This window comes from Pollicipes pollicipes, unplaced genomic scaffold (genome assembly GCF_011947565.3).
Source record: "Pollicipes pollicipes isolate AB1234 unplaced genomic scaffold, Ppol_2.1 Scaffold_7261;HRSCAF=8764_pilon_pilon_pilon, whole genome shotgun sequence".
Taxonomy (NCBI): Eukaryota; Metazoa; Arthropoda; class Thecostraca; order Pollicipedomorpha; family Pollicipedidae; genus Pollicipes; species Pollicipes pollicipes.
Window position 1 is genome coordinate 19,656,090 of NW_023597054.1, and position 19,110 is coordinate 19,675,199.

General features: G+C 52.2%; 1 protein-coding gene across 1 annotated transcript in view; it reads left to right on the forward strand.

Moving 5' to 3' along the window:
- Positions 1-8,552, forward strand: part of LOC119111150 (homeotic protein ultrabithorax) — a 112,941-nt gene extending 104,389 nt beyond the window's left edge. Inside the window, exon 5 of the mRNA XM_037234979.1 lies at positions 8,439-8,552. Coding sequence (XP_037090874.1) covers positions 8,439-8,552 — 114 coding nt within the window. The remainder of the gene's footprint in view (positions 1-8,438) is intronic.
- Positions 8,553-19,110: the final 10,558 nt, after the last annotated feature.

The window sequence follows — 19,110 nt, forward strand, 5'->3', positions numbered from 1 at the left end:
GCGCGCGCCGCTTTCTACGTCGTGCAGCGTGGGCAGAGCGACGTTCCCAAGAAGGTCGCTTGGAAACGAATTAATCCACAAAACAGCTTCAGAAATGCGCACTCCAAAGACAACCAGCCACTAAATTCGTGTTCATTTTAGAGCCAGCATGCGTTCAGCTCCCAATACCGGCATTTTGTCTGCTTGGTGTCTGGAATCCGGTAATCAGTGCAGAAAATACTACCGGCATTAAAAACTCAATTTCTAATTGACGCACACACTAATGTGTTTGTGCGACTGAAGGCCGCCGGCCAACTCCGTACCGAAAGGAATGTTTGTTTTTTACTTTCCGATCATGGGCCGGCAGCTCTCAGTTTTAATATGTGTAACTTCATAGAGAACAAGCGATGAAAACAATGGTTCGGATGTTAAGCGATAAAGCAATATATGATGAAAGCGTTCATGGCTGGACTGATCGCTCACCTACATGTGTCTATTTAGCATTGGGCACAACTCTCAAAAATAAACCTACTCGCATAAGATAATCATGCTTCAAGCACAAACAATGCGAATGTGTTAGAAAAGCGTTGTCCATACGTTTGTGTGTCTATTATCGTTCAAATTCGAATTTATGGTCTGCTTGACCCACAACAAGACCTTCGCGCCGTCTTGAAATCCGTAATCCCTCCACCAAATGTCGCCCTGCGTCTCATTTGCCGCGCTTCAAGCACAGGCGGCCATAAACTTGGCCGCGTGCGGCGACATGACGCCTTAATCGGCCTGCAGTACAGGCAAAGCGCGGCGATTACGTGCGCCGTTTTCGCCGCCGCCCGTGCATCATCGGCGGGATTAAGCTGGGCAAAAATCGCCGCCCGATTTATGTCCGGGTGTCAACGGGGCGGCAGCGGCGGCGGCGGCGCCCTGACGTAGCGGCGCTATTGATCACGGGGCTTCCGGCGCTAGGGCGGCCACGTAAACAGGCGAGGCCGGGTGGTGCGGCGCAGTAACTCATGCACCGCGTGCGCCCGTGCATGGCATGTTCGTCGGGTGAGGCTCCAGCGGAAACGCCGCACCGCCCGCTCCCGCTGGGTAGGGGCGCGGCTGACAGCTGGCCAGAGGTGGAAGCGTGGAGTGTCTTGACCGCGAGGTCGTTTGAGCCACCCGAGGCCGGCGCGGGGATCACGAGAGGCTGCCACAGCTCCCTGGTCCGGTTGGTGCGCAGGCCGCAAACGGTCGCGGATCCCCGGACCGCCATCTCACACAGCACCATGACACTGGCCCAGGCACCAGCCGCGCGCCCGAGCACCACTCACACCACCTCACCGCCACCACCGCACGCCCACAGCACCGCTCCGCTGGCCTCTGCCCGCGCCACGGCGGCGATCTCGTCGCGTCTCGCCGTCCAACACCGGCCCATGGCGCGGGACGCGCCTCACTGCCGACGTGGCCGGCGGCCGGCCCGCGTCGCGAACGTGCCGGCCATAAACGTCTCGGCCGGCCGCTGTATTTCCGTTTGAGGGCCATCGGGGGCTGCAGACGTGGCCGGTTATACGGCCGGCGCTCTCGGCGGTACACGGAAGGCTTCAGCGACACCGTACGGGCTGGGGAGCGGGGTCACACGGCCGCCGGCGCCGAGGCGCACGGTTACCACGGCACGGCAGGAGGCTGCTCGCGTGACTCTGTCACGTCGAGAGCGACCCACGAGCCGTCTTTCCCGCTCGTGTCCGCGGTCTGCATACGCCGATGCCGGCCCCACAGCCCAGCCGGCCGCTCCGCACAGCTCGCGCGGGCTGCAGAGTGACCCCGCCGCCGGCTGGCGCGCCGCCGGTCCGCCGCGGCCCGCGACCCGCGCGGCCGCTCGGCCCCGGCCGGTCGGGCGTCAGTGACCGCCGGTTAGCTGACCCTTCCCCTCGGCACGTCTCAATCGGGGCCGGCCGGATTTACTGCGCGCGGACCGCCAGCCGCGCACCGAGAGGGCCGCCGCGCCGGGCCGACGTCATAAAACAGGCCGTAAACACAGCGCATCGCGCCGCATCAAAGCGCTGGGCAATGCGCCGAAACGACGGATCTGGGCGGTGAACGGCTCGGACGGGTGACCCGCGGAGAGGTCGATGCTGTCCCGAGAAGCGACCATCAGGTCAGCGGGCGACTGGTCCTGGTGCATGTCTAAAGCCTGACCGTTGTTTGCATGGTGGCGTTGTTTGTTTGGATGGACGAGCGTCGCATTCAGATGTTTTGGGATATCATCAGTGGACTGACATTTGTGATAAGAAGGCTGCTTTTAGCGTCGCTTTTCGTTCTGAAGGAGCACTGTCGCCGCATTTGCAGCGACGGATTGTTATTCTGGAACTACAGAAGTTATATCGATTTAAAGGATTGGTGCCCTGGCTCCAACGCTGCAGCTCGGCACAACCACCAAGAGCGCATCGGCTCAGTCGCCAAAGCTTCGTTGCGCTCTTGAAGGAACTGGGCCCATTACGTTTTTTTCTGTGTGATGGGTAGCTATTTGCGGCGAACCCTTCTGAACAATAGGATGTTTTCCTCGTCAGTCGCTCACTTTTCATTCCGCATTATTTTTATTAAGCTTAAATCGTAACATGGACCTCTTGAGTGGTCAGTGCAGTGTAGTCTTGGATTGGGCTTCACATCTTTTTAGAATCCTAGCATTCACCTCGATCCCCCAATCCTTACAAAGTTTCCAAAATGCAACACAAATGAATAAAAACAGTTTTGTCCGCTGTTAAGAAAGATGTTCATCGCCCCAATGCGTTTTATGAGGCTTTCGTCCAATAACTAAATATCAAAATGTTAGTTGGTAGGTTCAGTCCCTTTCAGTAAATGTTTTCTTCCTCCAGCGCCCAAAAATGTGCGCGGGTCATTTTTACTTCTTGCTAGATCATCATTTTCTGCCTATATGTCCCGAGCGTGCCTTTAATGTGGACATGAACAGCATATTTTTTTAGATGCAAATCCCTTTTTCATTATGCTCTCATACTTCTACATTAATTTTGGCTTTTGGTGGGATTGTTTTACTAGGAGCCCCTTAATTAAAATGGTATGCTGCTGCTCTGGTTCACTGTGCATTTTGTTGGACTATCTTGTTCTCTATTGTGCGTTAACTGCTTGCATACCTGATGTAGAAGCAGACCACAAATAGACCATGCAGCATCTGGCTCGCGTGATAGCGTATGCTTCTGTGCCATGCCTAGACAGGCGGTGCTCAATAAACACGAGACGAGGAGTCTCTTTATGGCTCACGAAAGTGATGATATAGCTTCATGAAACGTATCTGCAGGCGCGTATTTACCGTGATGGTATAGTAACGTACATGCATCCCGTCGCTTCAGCCGCCCCCCCCCCCTCCCCCCCTCCCCCCCCCCCAGTTCACGCTTGCAATCAATCGACAGTTGTTCTGCATCGAAAGAAACGTATTCGTTTTGACAGAGGCTCAAGATACTTGTGCTTGACTTCTATCCTATTGTTCGTATGTTGCAAGTAAGTGCAAGAAAATTAGGCGGCTTATAAATGTCTCCGACAGCTCATATATGACCCATGCAGCTGATAAACTATCTTGAAAACGCACTGAATTGACTCAATATGGAAAATATTTAGACAGACGATGATTGCCTCGAGCGTTGTCAAGCAGTGCTGGCACATCCGATAACTAAGTCCTGTGCGTTCCGTCTGCCGTGGCTGTTATGTCACTTCCAGATATCTTCGCGAGCTTGCTGTCTGGGACGTCCTTTTGGTGATCGATGCACAACGCCAGCCCGATGCTTAATGGTCGTGAGTGATATCAAGGTTATTTGCATCAAGGCTCGCGACCTGCCGGTTGTGTTACATGCAAAGTGACAGGGGGTATCCAGCAACAATGCGAGAGGGCGTTTGGATACCTAGCTTGCGCTACCAGCTGAGGACCGCAGATTATATGATAACGTGTAATAAGTACCTAAGTCGCAGCTCGTTCATTTTATTTTTTCTCTTGAAGAAGATGATTATGGTTTCCTTGCTTTATCGCTGCGGATACAATTAGTTCAGACAAAGACAATATTTTAGAGATGTGTGCAATGCATATACACCAACAATTCGGAATCATGCCCCAAAGCTTGCACAATTATTTTCTTCGGAGTTTTTTACAGCTATTTCAGTTGTTGTGCCCCACTAGTATTTGCCGTATTTTCACATTGTATTACGTGCATTTAGCAATATGTGTCGGGAAGGAAGTGATGTAATACATAAGTGAGACAGTATACGCCTTCCTTTGATAACTCAGATAAATAGAGGAACATCATATGTGTCCTACTGCAAGTCTTAGGTGCGTTGCCATTGACCCAAATATAGATCACGCCTATTTCAAATACTGGCACAAATAGGGGCGGAGGTTTCCTTACTATCTATACGGGCTCATGATTAAAACATAAAGACAACGTGTGTTTATATTATCAAAACCAAGTAACTAATCATTCCGGTTTTATCCCGTTTCCTTTCGACACTCCTGAATCTATCACCTATCTTTAGACGTTGTAGATGTCGACAAATGTGATTATTTACCGTGGCTTGTACTTTCAGCCAAACCAAAGCAAAGTAAGCAAAACAGCGCGAGAAAGTCTTAACCAGATGTCAACTTTGACCCTGAAATGGATGTGCATGCATTCCCGCAGGCACAAATATGCCTCGACTGCCCTGGTATTCCTGATAAGTGTGGGAAACATATAACATATAATGCTGTTATGTGTTTCTGAAGCAGGCTGGTAATATCATGTTCCTCATAGACAAACAACCACGTTGATGAGATGTCGTCCACCGCCCTTTTCGTTCCTGAGCGTCATAAACTACATTCAGAAACGTCATTTCAAAAGTCCGATCCCACCATTTGACCATACCACCTATCTTATGGTGGGTGTGGTCGTTTTGAGCCACTGAATAGCGAGACTGGTCTAGAAAGTTTAGATATCCCAACGAAGTTGTTAAATTTACCCATGCATACAGTCTAAGCTAATACGGATAAAAACATGGTTCCAAAGTCGGCAAAGGTGATTCCAAAATACAGCAAGAAAATGTCGCGGTTGTCGTAATTTACCTGTGAATATGTACTGTCTTTCGCATAGCCTAAGCCAGTTATGAGCTGCTTTATTGTCACCGTTGCATGCAACGCATGGACTAAAACAAAACTACACAGCAGCCATTGCCTTTCGCCTGAAGGCGTTAAGCCGCAAAAGAACGACGAATTGTAACTGCAGCAAACCCCCGGCCAATACCTGACTCCAGACTGCGAAAGCCCAATAGATATTGCCTTCAGCTTTGTAACCCTCTTTCTTTCAACGCTGGCGTTCGATACGCTCAGGCTGCAGACAGCACACACAGCGCTCGGCCACCTAAACACCAGTATCCACCGTCTAGACGCAGACGAATGCGGTACTGAGCTAGTCCAGACATTGTTATGCATTTTGCACCGCACTGTGCTTGCCAAGGTCCCGCCTAAGCATTCTGCTAGTTAGACAAATTCATCGTGCGTTATGCCTAAAATGTGTGTTGTGCGAGATCATATAACAACGAAGTTAAGTTTGCAAATGTGGTTACTTCCTACCGATCGTATGCAAAGGAACAAAGCAAGCAGTCGGCAGACCACGCCCAAAATTTAATGTGGCAGCTGGTAGGTGAATTGTTTTCGTTTGCGGAGACCATGCATCATTTATGTTGAATGCATATCATTGCATTAATCTACCTGGCAATTCGTGGGAAGCTTTCATGTAATTAAATACCTGGCGGTTGCCTATAGGACAAAGCACACCGCAAATGCATCAGTTTGCCACCTTTTAATCCCCTAAATTTCAGCCCCATGTCGCGCTGAGCATGGTGGGGTTATCGGTGGGGTTATCATTAATGCGCTACCCCGAAATATACATACCTGTTTATCGGTTTTCCTTTGCTCATCCTCTGGCTGCATTCAGTCGTGGTCAAACCTGAAGCAGCTTCGGTTGTGTGCACCAATCGCTTCCACGTGTCAACTCGTCAAAGTGAGTCATGAGCGTTTTACAACAATCGGAGCTTTGTTTCGTAGACATATTCACATGAGCAGGTCACAAAGACCTGAATCGTCTTGCCCTGCGCCTAACCTGGTTTGTGCGCGCCCCATTCCGGCTGCTCGTGCGGCCTGGTTGTTCGTTTTGTCAACCGGCTCGAGCCAATGTTCCGGTTAGTAGCGTCTGAGCTTTGACTCTGCGATCTCGGTGGTTCTGAATAGGGCCTGCGTGAATTTGACGCTAGTTCTATACGGAGGGTAGCTCTCAAATCCCTTTTGATGTTGGTATCGAAAATTGCGTCCGTTGGAATTGATGTCAGTGCGCAATGGGCCATGGCGAACAACGCAGACGGCAAGCGTTTTCAAGAGCCTTTATTGCTACACTGGACTACACTGACAGATAAATTGGGATTATGGCGTTGCCAGCTCATTCTTGGCCTCTTTGATGGCGTGTGGCGGATCTGGCGGACCATCGCAGATCTGAGTAGCATCTTCATCATAGGGGTCGTATACCCAGAAAGCAAGAAAGGACTGAACGCCGTTGCTGATCAGTGACCACCAGTGGTGTTGGTATGAAATGTCGTCTGGTGCTAGCAGTCCGCGGAACACACACCAAACAGTCCAGTGTCTGTCGCATGACCGAATGGAGTGCGTTCCGTGTAGGGGGCCAAACACTGGAAGCTGCAGCGGTCGGTATCCGGGGACTCTTTTCCCGGCATCGTAGTGGAGATTTAAACGAATGGGCTGAACACTGGCGCTTGAACTCTGTCACTATCAGGTAAATTTCCCATTCTATTCACGGCAGAGTGTGTGCCAGCATAAGCACAGCAATATGAGTACATAGTTGTTCGACAATGATCCATAGCATTGGAAGCAGCTAGCGACTTCTGGATTACAATTGCAGTTTTCGAACCTGCCCTAAATAAAACCAACTTCCCCCACTTCCTTTGCACTGAAAACTCGTGTCATCCGCCTTCTTACACTCAGGCGCCGTGTCTCCCTGTCGTCTCCCTGCCTTTTATTGGGGCAGGACATTACACTGAATGCAAACTTACAGGAATACATTACAGGAATGCATATATTGACCTTTGGACTAATACAGTGTTCGGCACGTCGTGAATCCTGTTGGCTTGCATCTGTGCCGGTATGTTACAAACCCAAGATCAAAATCTTCATACCGATACGCTTACTGAAAGTTGTAGACTTATTATGCTAAGAAGGTGTGAAAAATTTGATGTCCGTAACTCAGGGACAGATACAAATTTATCGTGTGCATCGTAAAGCGATACGTGCTAACGCTTCTCTGTTTCTTTTCAGGTAAGCTTACATCGGCGAGATATGTTGCCATGATCTGCCTCGCAAATGTGTCCGTGCCAGCCAGGTGAGCATTACGACCGTCGTGTACACACTGTTACAGCGCCGACGTCTGTGCCCACCTGGCCATTACCCCATTCAGCGTCACCGCCTGTGACAGCTTCATTCGGCCAATCGCCCATTTACTCACGGCGTTTCGCCCGCGCCCAGACCTTACAACTATTTACATAAGCGCTCATCTAAATCCATCCGTTGTAGTAGGCCGAGCACAACCCCGACTTTACGACCTGGCGGTGCGGGCCAGCTGGCAGCCGCGCCGACTTCGCCGCGTCCCGCGCGGCGAAGTCGGCGCGGCTCCGGTCCCGACGAGCCAGGTGATGAACGGCACGTGACGTACCGTTTGATGTTTCCATCGGCGGCGACCGACCTTTCGCGGCCAGCGGCCCGCTCGTAAATTCTCGGAACGACGATCGCCGCCGGCCGTGCAAGTCCCGATTACACCCGCCGTGAGAACGAGCCGGCGTAACCCGCCGAGAACGGACCCGGGCGCGCCGAGAGCACGGGGCCGCCGGCGTCGGGACGAGAGGACGGACAGAGGCACGGCGGAAAGAGCCCGGCTGCGATAGAGCGGATGGAGCAGTGTCCGCGTCCTGATGTGCTCCGGTACATTTCCTGGTGCTCTGCCTGGCTGCCTCTGACTTGGCTGCAGTCAGGCGCGGCTGTACGTGTGTGGTAGCGATTGAAACAAGCGCTCTGCGACCAGCCAAGTGATGCATCTGGAGACCGGCGATGGAAGTAACTGGGTTCGCGTCGAACAAATGGGACGGAGTCGCGCGGCCCTGGAACCGTACAGCCAATGACATTGGGAGCGGTAAATTTATGTAGGTTTCACCGGCTTTGTTATTGACTCCGCCTTGCCCTCTGTCTCTAGCTATCTGTATGCGTATCGCACCGCCCGAGCAAGCTGCCTGACGGGCACCGTTCAATTTTACAATTTTTAATGGAAGGTTTGCATTCGTTCTTATCTGATGTGGCGGCGCGGCACCGCGCATAAATTACAGGCGGGCCACGTCAGGAGGCTGGTTATCCGCGTCTGGAGAGTGCGGCGTGCCCCGCGGCGCAGGCCTCCTCTGTTCTCGTGTGGGAGGAGCCCCAGTGCCGCGACTCGGAGCGTTTCAAAGAGAGCGCCGCCGTTCTCGACCGCCAGATGTCAAGGTCGACCGCCTGCAACATTTGAGCGTTGCAGCTGCCGCGCGGCGCGGCTCGGCGGCGGCGTTGCAGCCAGTGCAGCGCGACCCAGTCTGCAACGCCGGCCGCCGACAGACCTGCCGCAAGTTACGGTGGGAGCCGGGCGCTGACGGCGACCTGAGCGCCGAGCCGCGGCCCGACGCGCGTCCCGGCTCGAGTGGTGCAGCCGACGCGGAGCCGAGCCGCGCGCCACCCGCAACGTCTCAATCTGGGCGGCGCGCCGCCGCCGAAAAACAATACAGCTTGCATACTCGAAGGAATCAATTTCGTCCGCTGTCGGCCATCTTGGCGGCGCCCCGCCGCGCTCCCCTACCCTCGCGCGCCGGCGCCCCCTCCGCGGCGGCCCCCTCCCCCCGGCGGCGCGGAGGATCGCCATTGTTGGCTGCGACGGGCCGAGTCCATAAATCTCGGGTCGCTTCATGCTTCTCTGAGCCACCGCATCCGCCCGCCGCGGGCGCCGGCGACGAGCGCTCTCCCCTCCCCTCCCGCTCTCCCTCTCTCTCCCTCCCTCTCCGCTCTCCCCTCCGGCGCGGCGTCCTCCCCAGGTCTGATCAAACCGCGATGAAACCGGTCAACAACGCGGCCCGGCGGCGGCGGCGCCGCGCCATGATGGCCGCGCCGCCGCCTGTCCCGCCGGGATGGCCGCGGCGCCGCGGGCGAAGCGGCCGGCCGCTGGTGAAAGCCGAGCTGGAATATTCCCAGCGAGCTTGCGGCCGCCGGCCGATTGTGACGTGATTTCAACTTGCATGGGAGTCGCGCCGTGCCCGGTTTACGAGCCAATGGTCCGCGGGCTCAGGTCCGAATCGGTTTCGTAACGATTTGCACGCATCGGCGGGGCAAAACGCGCACGAAGTCATGCGCTTCGGGAATCGCACGACTGTGCGAGCGTTCACACGTGATCGATGGCGGGGGAGGTGCTGCACGGCGGGCCGGCGCTCACCATCGATCAATGGGAACTGCGAAATGACACGCACGGACCCACTGACTGGGAATCGAACAGTGCTAGTCAATGAGGCTCCCTTAGGATTGCTGATTCACTAGAATAAAGTCTGTAAGAAGTGGCAAATAATGATAGTAATAAGAATGGTGGTGCGGGTTTTAGTTGCGTGGGTCGATGCTCACTGATTAAAATTACGGTGAACGCTCGCGAACGCTTACCATTCAGACCCTTTGCCGTTATGGACGTGTTCAACATGTTCAACGAGCTCAGTTCTCCGCAAAAGAAGGCATGCACAATGCACAATTAGTCAGCTTTATCTTTACTTACCAAGGGCGCAGCCAGGGTTGGACTGGGGGTCGGTCGGTTGGTCCTTAGGCCAGCATTAAAAGAGATTACCCCCATAGACATCTTGTTTGGTTTCTTATGAGCGCTCAGTGAGAGCCGCTCCCCACCACTTCCTGAAAACCTCTACTGTAGCTCTGCTCGTTTGGCCGTGAAAATTCTGAAATTTTGGCGTTTGTTTGGAGGCTTGACCGACGAGTACCGTATAGTGACAAAACTCCTTATTCGAGCCACGATTTTCTTCCCGTTCTAACGACAAAAACTCAAACTCAGTTTGCTCAGTCGGCCTAATTTCTTTAATACAATGGACATCGTGCCTAGGCCGAGCAACGAAATGTAAGAGCATCCTCGCGATACATCAGGGAAGTTTGTAGATGTCTGACTTTGAACCATCTCTGAGCATCACCACTGCCAACTTAGATATTAGCGCTCAATTTCCTAGGTTACATTGGATTTCTTGTCGTACATCGGCGGCTACAGCACGCATTCCATTGCAAAAGTATCCTGCTGCGATGCATATTCATGAGCGAATCCCTTTACCCGTACACGGTGACGTGTGGGAAATGGCCACACAGTTGCTACTGCATGCAGTGGGACCCGTTTTGCAAGCTGTAATCTCTCCGGACATCTCGTAAGCCGTCAGAGCATCAACCCCAGCTTCCCTGCATTGTTTGTCTTTTGTCACAGCCCTGCATGGCTTGTAGCGCATGTCAGATGTGGTGCTGTCGCAGATGGAGGCGTTTTGGTCTCTTACTGTGCCGGCCATTCCCACTGCATTTAATGTCTCCTTACCTATGCTTGCCGGCTTCCCTAGTCCATTGTCTCTCTCTGTCGCCCAGGGGCGTATTCCGCCCCATCCTCCTCTCCAACTCTGATGAACATTTACGTCGAAACTTAAGAGGAACCTGCCATGGGCGGAGGAGCGTCCCATATTTTAGGAGTGGCCCTCTCCATACCTTTTTAATTTTAACATGGTACCTGTGGCTACTGTGCAGAGACAGAAAACCGACTTGAATCCACGCGCTTGCTTTTGTCGCGATTTCGAAAAAACCTGGCCTCTACAGCCCACCTTTAACCAGCGCTGCCTCCTCAATCGGAGCAACTGAATCCGCCCCTGTCTCTCCCCCCCCCCCCCCCCGATCCACGCGCAATCATTGCTCGGCCACCGCTGAGGCGGCGGCCGGCCGGGACGCGCGGCGGCGGCTCGTCCGATCGATGGCGCGGAGACGTCGTTGCCGATGAATTGTTAACTCGTCGATCGGAACGGAGAACTTAGCCGCGCGCGTCACGCCGGGCGGGCGCAACGACAAATTGAAAAGTTGGCCCGCCGGCAGAAACGGATGGCCCGCCTCGTCGCTCAAAGCGGGCCGGTCACCGGCTGACGTGTTATGTGGACTCGTTCAAAACAAAGGCTCAGCGCCGTGGTAGATTGAGTGGACAGGGGCAAGTTGGCCAGACTGTTTCGCGTTTCGGAGGAGTCCGCGTGGGCGACGGCGGCGACGGCGGCGGCGGCGGCGGCGGCCAATTCAAGCCGGGTGGCCTGGCGGTGACGGCCGGGCCGGATTAACCTTCGGCCGGCGCTGGTCGGGAGCTCGTCGCTTGGCACCAAAACACCATGCTTCCTCCTCTCGACGGAGGCTCTCGGCCAGTCTCCCCCTCCCCCCCCCCCCCTCACCAAAACGGTGTCTGGCCGTCTGAGTCCGCAATAACGTCGTGCCGGCGCTCCTCCCCCCCCCCCTCCCCGCGCTCTGTGTAGGGGGACAGACCGGAGATGACTCAGGGAGTCTTGGAGCGCATCCGAGGCGCAGCGCGTGGGCAGCCGGATAAGCTCCGCGTGGCGTCTCTTGGTGCGGGGCTGGTGCCGCCCCTTTTCAGGCGGGGCGCTGCTCAGTCATAGTGTTGGTGTTTGCTTTAGGCGGTGTTTATATCTTACCAATATGTTAATTGCGCAAGTGATTAATGGGTGCACGCCCCCAGGTAACAAATGGCCGCGAAGCCTATGCAAAACCAATGAAATGAATTTATTAGGATTCCTTCTACCTATATTAACATCGCAGATTAGCGTCGCCAATAGAATAATGCCGACTGAAATGTGTTAACCAGAGGGCCGCTGCAAGTGATTGAGATAAACGGCAGCCTCCGGATCAAGAAATGAAATTCCAGCCCTCGACATCGGAGGATAACGGTCGCCACGCCGTCCGTCGGTCTCACGTAGTGCCGCGTCTCCCATCGCCGCGCGTTCCCCGAAGGCGCGGAGCCGGCCGACCCCGAGTCGCTGACCCCGACGCGTCTGACCCTTTCCGAGCCTTTCCACGGGCGACGCCCGTAAATCAATCACACGCTTCTCCAGGCTCCAAATAAACCCATAAATTAGCCCGGACACCAACAGGCGTCATAAAAGCGGATCTATTTCTCGGGCGGCGGCGGTGCCGCGCCGGGTCCGGCGTCACGCCGTTCGCAGGGGTTAACGGCAGGAGTTCCATGGCGCGCGCGTTCCGCCCTCGCTCAGCTGCACAGAGCGGCACGGGGGGACCGAGCCGTGCAAAGCGACCGCAGTATCATGATGAATCGAGTGTTCGTGAGCGTGCCGGCCTCGTAAAAGGCGGTTTCGGCAGGCGGCGTGGTCGCAAGCTGTCTGTGCTGAGAACCACGCTTGTCGGCACCCAGTCGTGAAGTTTTCTTATTACTTTCAACGGTCGAAGGCCCGCCGTCGCGCCGTTTCTGCCGCGGTCGGGCCAGAACTGCGTCTGAAAATGCGAATCATCGGCCTTGATCGGCCGCTTGCCACCCTTTCCAATCGGCGTCCCCTTCTGGCTCGCCCCCGGAATGCCGCGAAATCTGCAGTAATAGGATCAAGTTAGATTGGCCGCACTTTTTGGTGAGTTGGTCCAATTACGGCGACTCGTCCCGCGGGGCGTCGGCTCCGCCGGCCGGCGGGGGAGCCGAGGGCGTGCGGCAGACTTTCCGGCGTCGACATCGACGATTTACCGGACTGCGGGCCGTCCGCGCGGCGGGGCGTCGGAGTCGACGGTCCGCTCTGGAGCCGCCCCGCGCGGCGAGATGACCGGCGGCGGGGCGAACCTCGCGCCTGGAGTCGGACACGACAGCGGCCGACGCTAAGCGAGCGCTCCCGTCTTGGTTTAAGCGGAATTTACTATGGCGATTTGATTGAGGCCCGCCGGTCTGCTGAACTTTTAATTGCAGAGACCGCAATAGAAGAACGGCAGAGGAAATTGTGCTCGCGAACATTATTTAAAGCTAACTGCCCGTGAAGCTTGGGTTGGAAGGGATTTATCTCATTAATGCCATGATCAAGGGAGCATCTTTCAAATGTTGGACATTTTTTGACAGGTCGGACCCTTTGATTAAATGGCCTGTATGACTTAATGTTCCAAAATCTTTGAGGACAAAGCCTTAGCCGCGTATAAATCTGGTCGAAGTAATGAGGGTACCATCTGTGATGTCTCTACGTGGTAAGACGTCCCGACGGTTTATCTAAACCTTGTTTCAGAGTGTCACAAAGGATGCGCGCCTTGTTGCACTGTGCAGCGATCAGCTTAGAAACATTACAATGCCTTTTAATATGCGGTATTTGTGTCTAGTCCGATTACGAATACACAGAAAATTTGAGGTACACCTCGAAAAAATGTAATACCAAAAAGCATCCTTTCATAAAAACATCACATGTCGATAGGTTCAAGTGGTCTTTGCATGCATCTTCGCTGCCTTACTTTGGTGTTCGGTAGCAATGAATGGGCACGCAATGACTTCGTAAAGGCTCAATAGCTTCCTTAAGCCATAAACTAACGGGTGCAGTAGGAGTCGTTTATCATTTTACAACCTTAACACGACTAAATCTACCCCATGGTTACCACCAAGCACCATCTCAAACTCCACTCATCACCTGTAGTGCTTGGCTGACAAGACGTCAAAGGTTATGTCTCTACTGAAATGCGTGAACGAGGGCGTTGTTGCACCCGTCCAGTTGCGGCGGAATGTGCGGCGCTTTCGTTTAGATGATGCGCTGGCAGTTAACGACCGCCGAGTGTTTTACGGTTTGTTTAATGGAAAGCGGGATGATCATATCAGTTTAATGGACAGTTATGTGTAATATTGGTTGTACTCTGGCCGTTGTATGGCAAGTTGGGCACGTAATACCATGCTCGCACTGCGTCATAACATAATGGCGAATGTTGCTTGATGGGAACATTTTACCTGTTACTGCAGTTTTAAAGCTGAGGTAACAGGCTGTGTGCCTCTCACTGACGAAATGAGTGCGTCGTGTAACGCGTTTTTGCATTCAGCTCATAGTAATTGTATTAAGCACTTCGTTAGTTTTAAATCGTTAGTATCGTAATCGTAGAAATACCTTTGATGCGGTGTGCGTAAAGGCAGCCCAAACTGCTTTGACACTTTACGTCGGTGTATAAATTATGTTATGTTCTTTTGGAAACCAAATGGTTTGCACTGAATTACTGGAACTATGTGGTTCATAGCTCGGTTATTTTTGGTTTATTTATGCATATTTTGCCCTTTGCGCTGATGCTTTATGGCCAACGGAACCGACTGTGCAGGCAAACAACCACTAATAATCTGCATGACGCAATATGTTGAGTGTTTACTCGCATGTGGATGGCACACCCGTCAGCATAATACTGTCTGTAACGCTGAATTAAGTCAAAAAAGCTTAAGACTTTGTATCGCCGTTGAGTTCACCCGAGCTGATCAGCCCGCACGCATGCCTGGCCCGGCGATATTACACGGCCTCGAAGGCGAATTATGCCGCGGGCGAGCAAACAAAAACGGAACCGGGTCAACCACACACATACACACACACACACGCACACACACATACACCAACACACACACACGTGCACCGTCTGCCGCTCAGAAAGGCGGCCAGCGCCGCCACTCCCGCAGGCTAGGCGGCGTTGCGTGCCTCGCTGTCATAAAATTCCTAGCCAACCGAAGCCGAGGGAAACTAATATTTATCCTTCTCTCTCCGAATGACTCCTAATAATAGGCCTGTCTCTAGATGGTGTCACGCTCCCTCAAATATTTATCGTAGAGGCTACTCTGCCGGGCTGCCCGCTTCGTGGTCTAGCTTTCCGTTAAAAGACAGCCGGTGTTCTAAAAAGATGCGGCTAGTGGAATTAAAAAGAGGAGAAGCAGCGTTTACTTTCGCGTCATAATACGTCGTGCCCTTTCTCAGGGCAAAGCAAACTGTGACAGCATTTCAGCCAGGTTCAAGAACATCAGCGCGCTTGATATATCGATGACCTCATCCGCATCAATACTTCCTTCAGGTCGACGTCCGTCTGCCAAGCGAGCTTGTATCTGCACTGAAAGACATCCGCCTGCCAAGCGCGTTTGTATCTGCACTGAAAGACGTCCGCCTGCCAAGCGCGCTTGTATCTGCACTGAAAGCAATTTGCTTCACCGATCGCGCTCGGCGCGACGATCAAAACAAACACGGAACACATGAATATTTCAGTCATTACTGCGTGGCCGGCCATTGTAGGCTTTGTCGGTGCGATAAAATATGGCGGCAAGGGGGCGGCGGTGGCGGCGCGGCGGCCGAGGGGCGATGCCGGCCGGGGAGCGCGAGCTGCGCGTCCACGAACTTTGCCCCGCTCACGGGCCGCCTACTCAGCGCCGGCGGCTGACTTGGTGTCCTGGCTGCTCACCGATGCTCTCCGGCTGATGTGGGGTTTGAGGACCCTCCGGGAGTTTGAGGTCCAGGTCGGGAGGTTCCACGCGTTCGGAAAGAATCAGTGGTTGGTCTCGAAGGTGCGCCGCTTTGCAGTCCATGTCTGGATTTGCCGTTTGTGTCGTTTGCCTTCATTGACAACAGCTTTTGGAGGGGAGGGGTTGTGCCTGCAGAACCAGACGGGATCAGTATCTTCAGTTAAATAATGGCTATATTTCAGTGTTCTACAAGCGGTGAAAGAACTTGGGTGGCCCTACTATAATAACGCCTGCCAGCTTATCATGTATCTTTCAACAATTTACGTCGCAACTTTAACACGATGATGTTTACCTTCCGTGCTTTCGAATTTTTCCGTTTCCTCCATGTGAAATCGTGATGGACATCAGATCTTGCGAATTAAAAGCATAAATATTTGAATGCTAGTGCGACACCAAACCCACATGCAATTGCCAACTGCTTCTTGCATCATATATTTAGTTGAAATTGAGTTAAAAAGCCAGCTAAACAAGTCGAAAAAATTAAGCATCATGGGACTTACCTCTGGGTGTTCACTCCTGGCCAATGTCGCTGCAGGCTTTTTAAACCCAGCTTACTTTGTCAGGTACATTGATTGCTATGATGTATTGCCCATAACACACTATTTCTGTCGAAAGTTGCACGCTTGCAACTAAAAAATGGATGCCGCAGATTGTGTTACAAACCTTTCAATCTCTTTGGAGCTCGGCGAGTATTGAATAAAATGAAAAGCCTCGTGCACATTAACTACTTGACAAGTTGGTGTTGCCGGCCTGATGAAACAGTGCCCGCTTGTACATTTTTAACTACCAACACCGCGTGGCATGAGGTCATGGATGCAAACACATCTGATGAATAGCGTCGATGCAAGTATCAATTAGAGTAACTTCGTAAATGTTTGCTTGGTCTGCATTCCCAGATATGCCGCCACCATTTCATTAACAGGTATGCATTAATATAGGGCTTAATGGGCCTGGAAAAGTTTCTTGGAAGACGATAAGACGCTCGTGAAGGCGAGGCAGGGTGCGGGCGCGTTTTCATGCAGGCGCTGGTCGATTAGACCCATGTGCAGACAGGCCCAAATTGCGCCGTCCTGTGACTGCTTGTAATAAAGCTGAACGTCTTCGAATGGGTGCACCGCATTTACAGAGCACCAAGAGGCAATTTGCATTTAATTTGGTCAACGACCGTAGTAAGCTTTACCTGTGATACTTTTACTTTCGTGGACCAATCTCAGAATGTGTGCCGTTTCTTTGTTCCTCGCATAAAGCTCATTGTATATATGCAGTTGTACTGTGCATGAAAATTACAGACATGCAATTCGCTATGCACATGATATACTTAAGCGAATTTGAATTGCAAGGCTTGGGCATTCTTGAATCCTAACATCAGGGCATATCAACCAAAATTATCACCTCCGCGAACCAACGACCTCGGAGGCCATGTTGCGTTTAAGCCGCACGCAAAGAACAACAAGCAAGGCCTCTGAGTAGACCGTCAACGCCAAAGATGGCCGCAGAGATCTCAACTAGGCCTCCATACGAACACTAGTGGCTAACATTTGACTAGCCCTCCATACGAACACTAGCGGCTAGCATCTGACTGGTCCTCCATACGAACACTGGCGGCTAACATCTGACTGACCCTCCATACGAACACAAGCGGCTAACATCTGACTGGTCCTTCATACGAACACTAGCGGCTAAGCTAACGTCTGACTGGTCCTTCATACGAACATTAGCGGCTAACGTCTGACTGACCCTCCATACGAACACTAGTGGCTAATATCTGACTGGCCCTTCTAACAGCTGACTGGCTCCCTTCACCCCGATCACCCGGTAATTCACTGAGAAATGTGGACTCTGCGCTCTTGCTTCTGGTAGTTTTGCGCACAAACGCGTATCATGTGATATGATTAAGACGGGCCTCGTTTAAAGAGCCGCAAACAACTTTTTCTTACAACACGTAAAGAAAGCTCAGATATTTCCTTATGAGTGATGTTTTCCTTTTGCCAGCTGTTAGTTCTAGGGTGCCATATTTGTTTTGTGTGCAGTTGATCTTTGATATGGACGCTGTAGAAGGTTGACGCCACGCAGTGGTACCACTGCTACTTTTCACGCTCATGTCGGTGGTACGTCATATCATCATTGTCACATTCACATCGTCGCGTTGTCTGTCACATTCTATCCTATGCCACATTCATACCGTTACGGGGCTGAGAGCCTAAGCCCGCTTTTGTAGGTGGGAAGGCTCCGGCCGAACTGTAGCGGTTAGTGGCGGCTTGCAGGCTGCTCTTTGGAGTCGCAATATTACCCTCGCTGTAAGAATCATAACGCTGGGGACTTGGACATAACTTTGTAGGCTTTTCGGGGCCCATCCAAAAATAATTTCCGTCTTTAATCACGCCTTTCAGTCATTCCCTGATCATATAACTCAATTTAAACGGATAGCGAAGTGTGTGCATTAGGCGAAAAGCTCCAAAAATAATTTAAATGACGGTGGAAGCCCCACGACCACTTTTGCAAGGTCAACAGCATGTAGATGTGATGCAAAGATATGATAAGGTCATTCTTGCTCGACTCCCGTTATCTTCGCAATGTTTTGCCTCCACGGTGAGGTTACTTCTTGCGGATTATGGCGATGCCCAGAAAGTCGGTTACGAAACGCTCAAAATTACTGTTCGGGCCCCTGATTGTTTTTCCAAGTCATGCCTATGGTTGGGAAAAGCTTTTGATGCCTTAAATTCCCTTAAGACAGTTCTTTCGTCTTACCAGCAGCGAAGTGAAGTTCGGCATGCAATATCGAAGAAGAGCTCAGTAAATTACAGGAAAAGACAGGTTATTGCTGATCACCTAATGCATGTCGCCGCATTGAAGCACCGTTCCGCACGATCACTGTGCTGTCATGGTCCTTCTTGCTCTCATTCAATATTGTGGTGCATTGACTAGCCTGACTTGACAAGCATCATAAACTTTCCTGACTTGATTAACATAAACACTAGTTGCAATGGCGTGGAGACGCAAGGGTAGGAGACCAGGGTTTCAAGTCTTTTTGCTCGACCTTCTTTAACTTTGAAAGTTGTTGCCTGATCGGTCGGGCTATTCTTTGTTTATGAACAGTTACAAGTGTCAAGGACATTTTCCCGAGAAAATGTTTTGAGCGTGAGGACAATCTTAGTAACGCAGCACAACATTACTCGTATGACATGCTGCGTCGCAGCGGTCATTCGTCAAGGCAGACTGTCACGGACACTGCATAGCCGAGCAACCAATGCATTTTCAAACCCCAGCCATTTAAATCACACAAAATGTTGTGTAAACTTGAGGTGGACGAAACTTTTTTGCCATGCAAGGACGGACTGTAGCGCCGAGTAATGACATGGCGTCGAAAGCATATCAAATGGGCTTATTTACACGTGATTGTTTCTTATGAACATTGTGTTTTGCAGATGGATAGCAAAGAGGCGCAGGTCTGTTCTTACTAAACCAGTTATGGGTATGATTTTGATGGGTGTCAGCAAACAAATACAACCAAATTCAA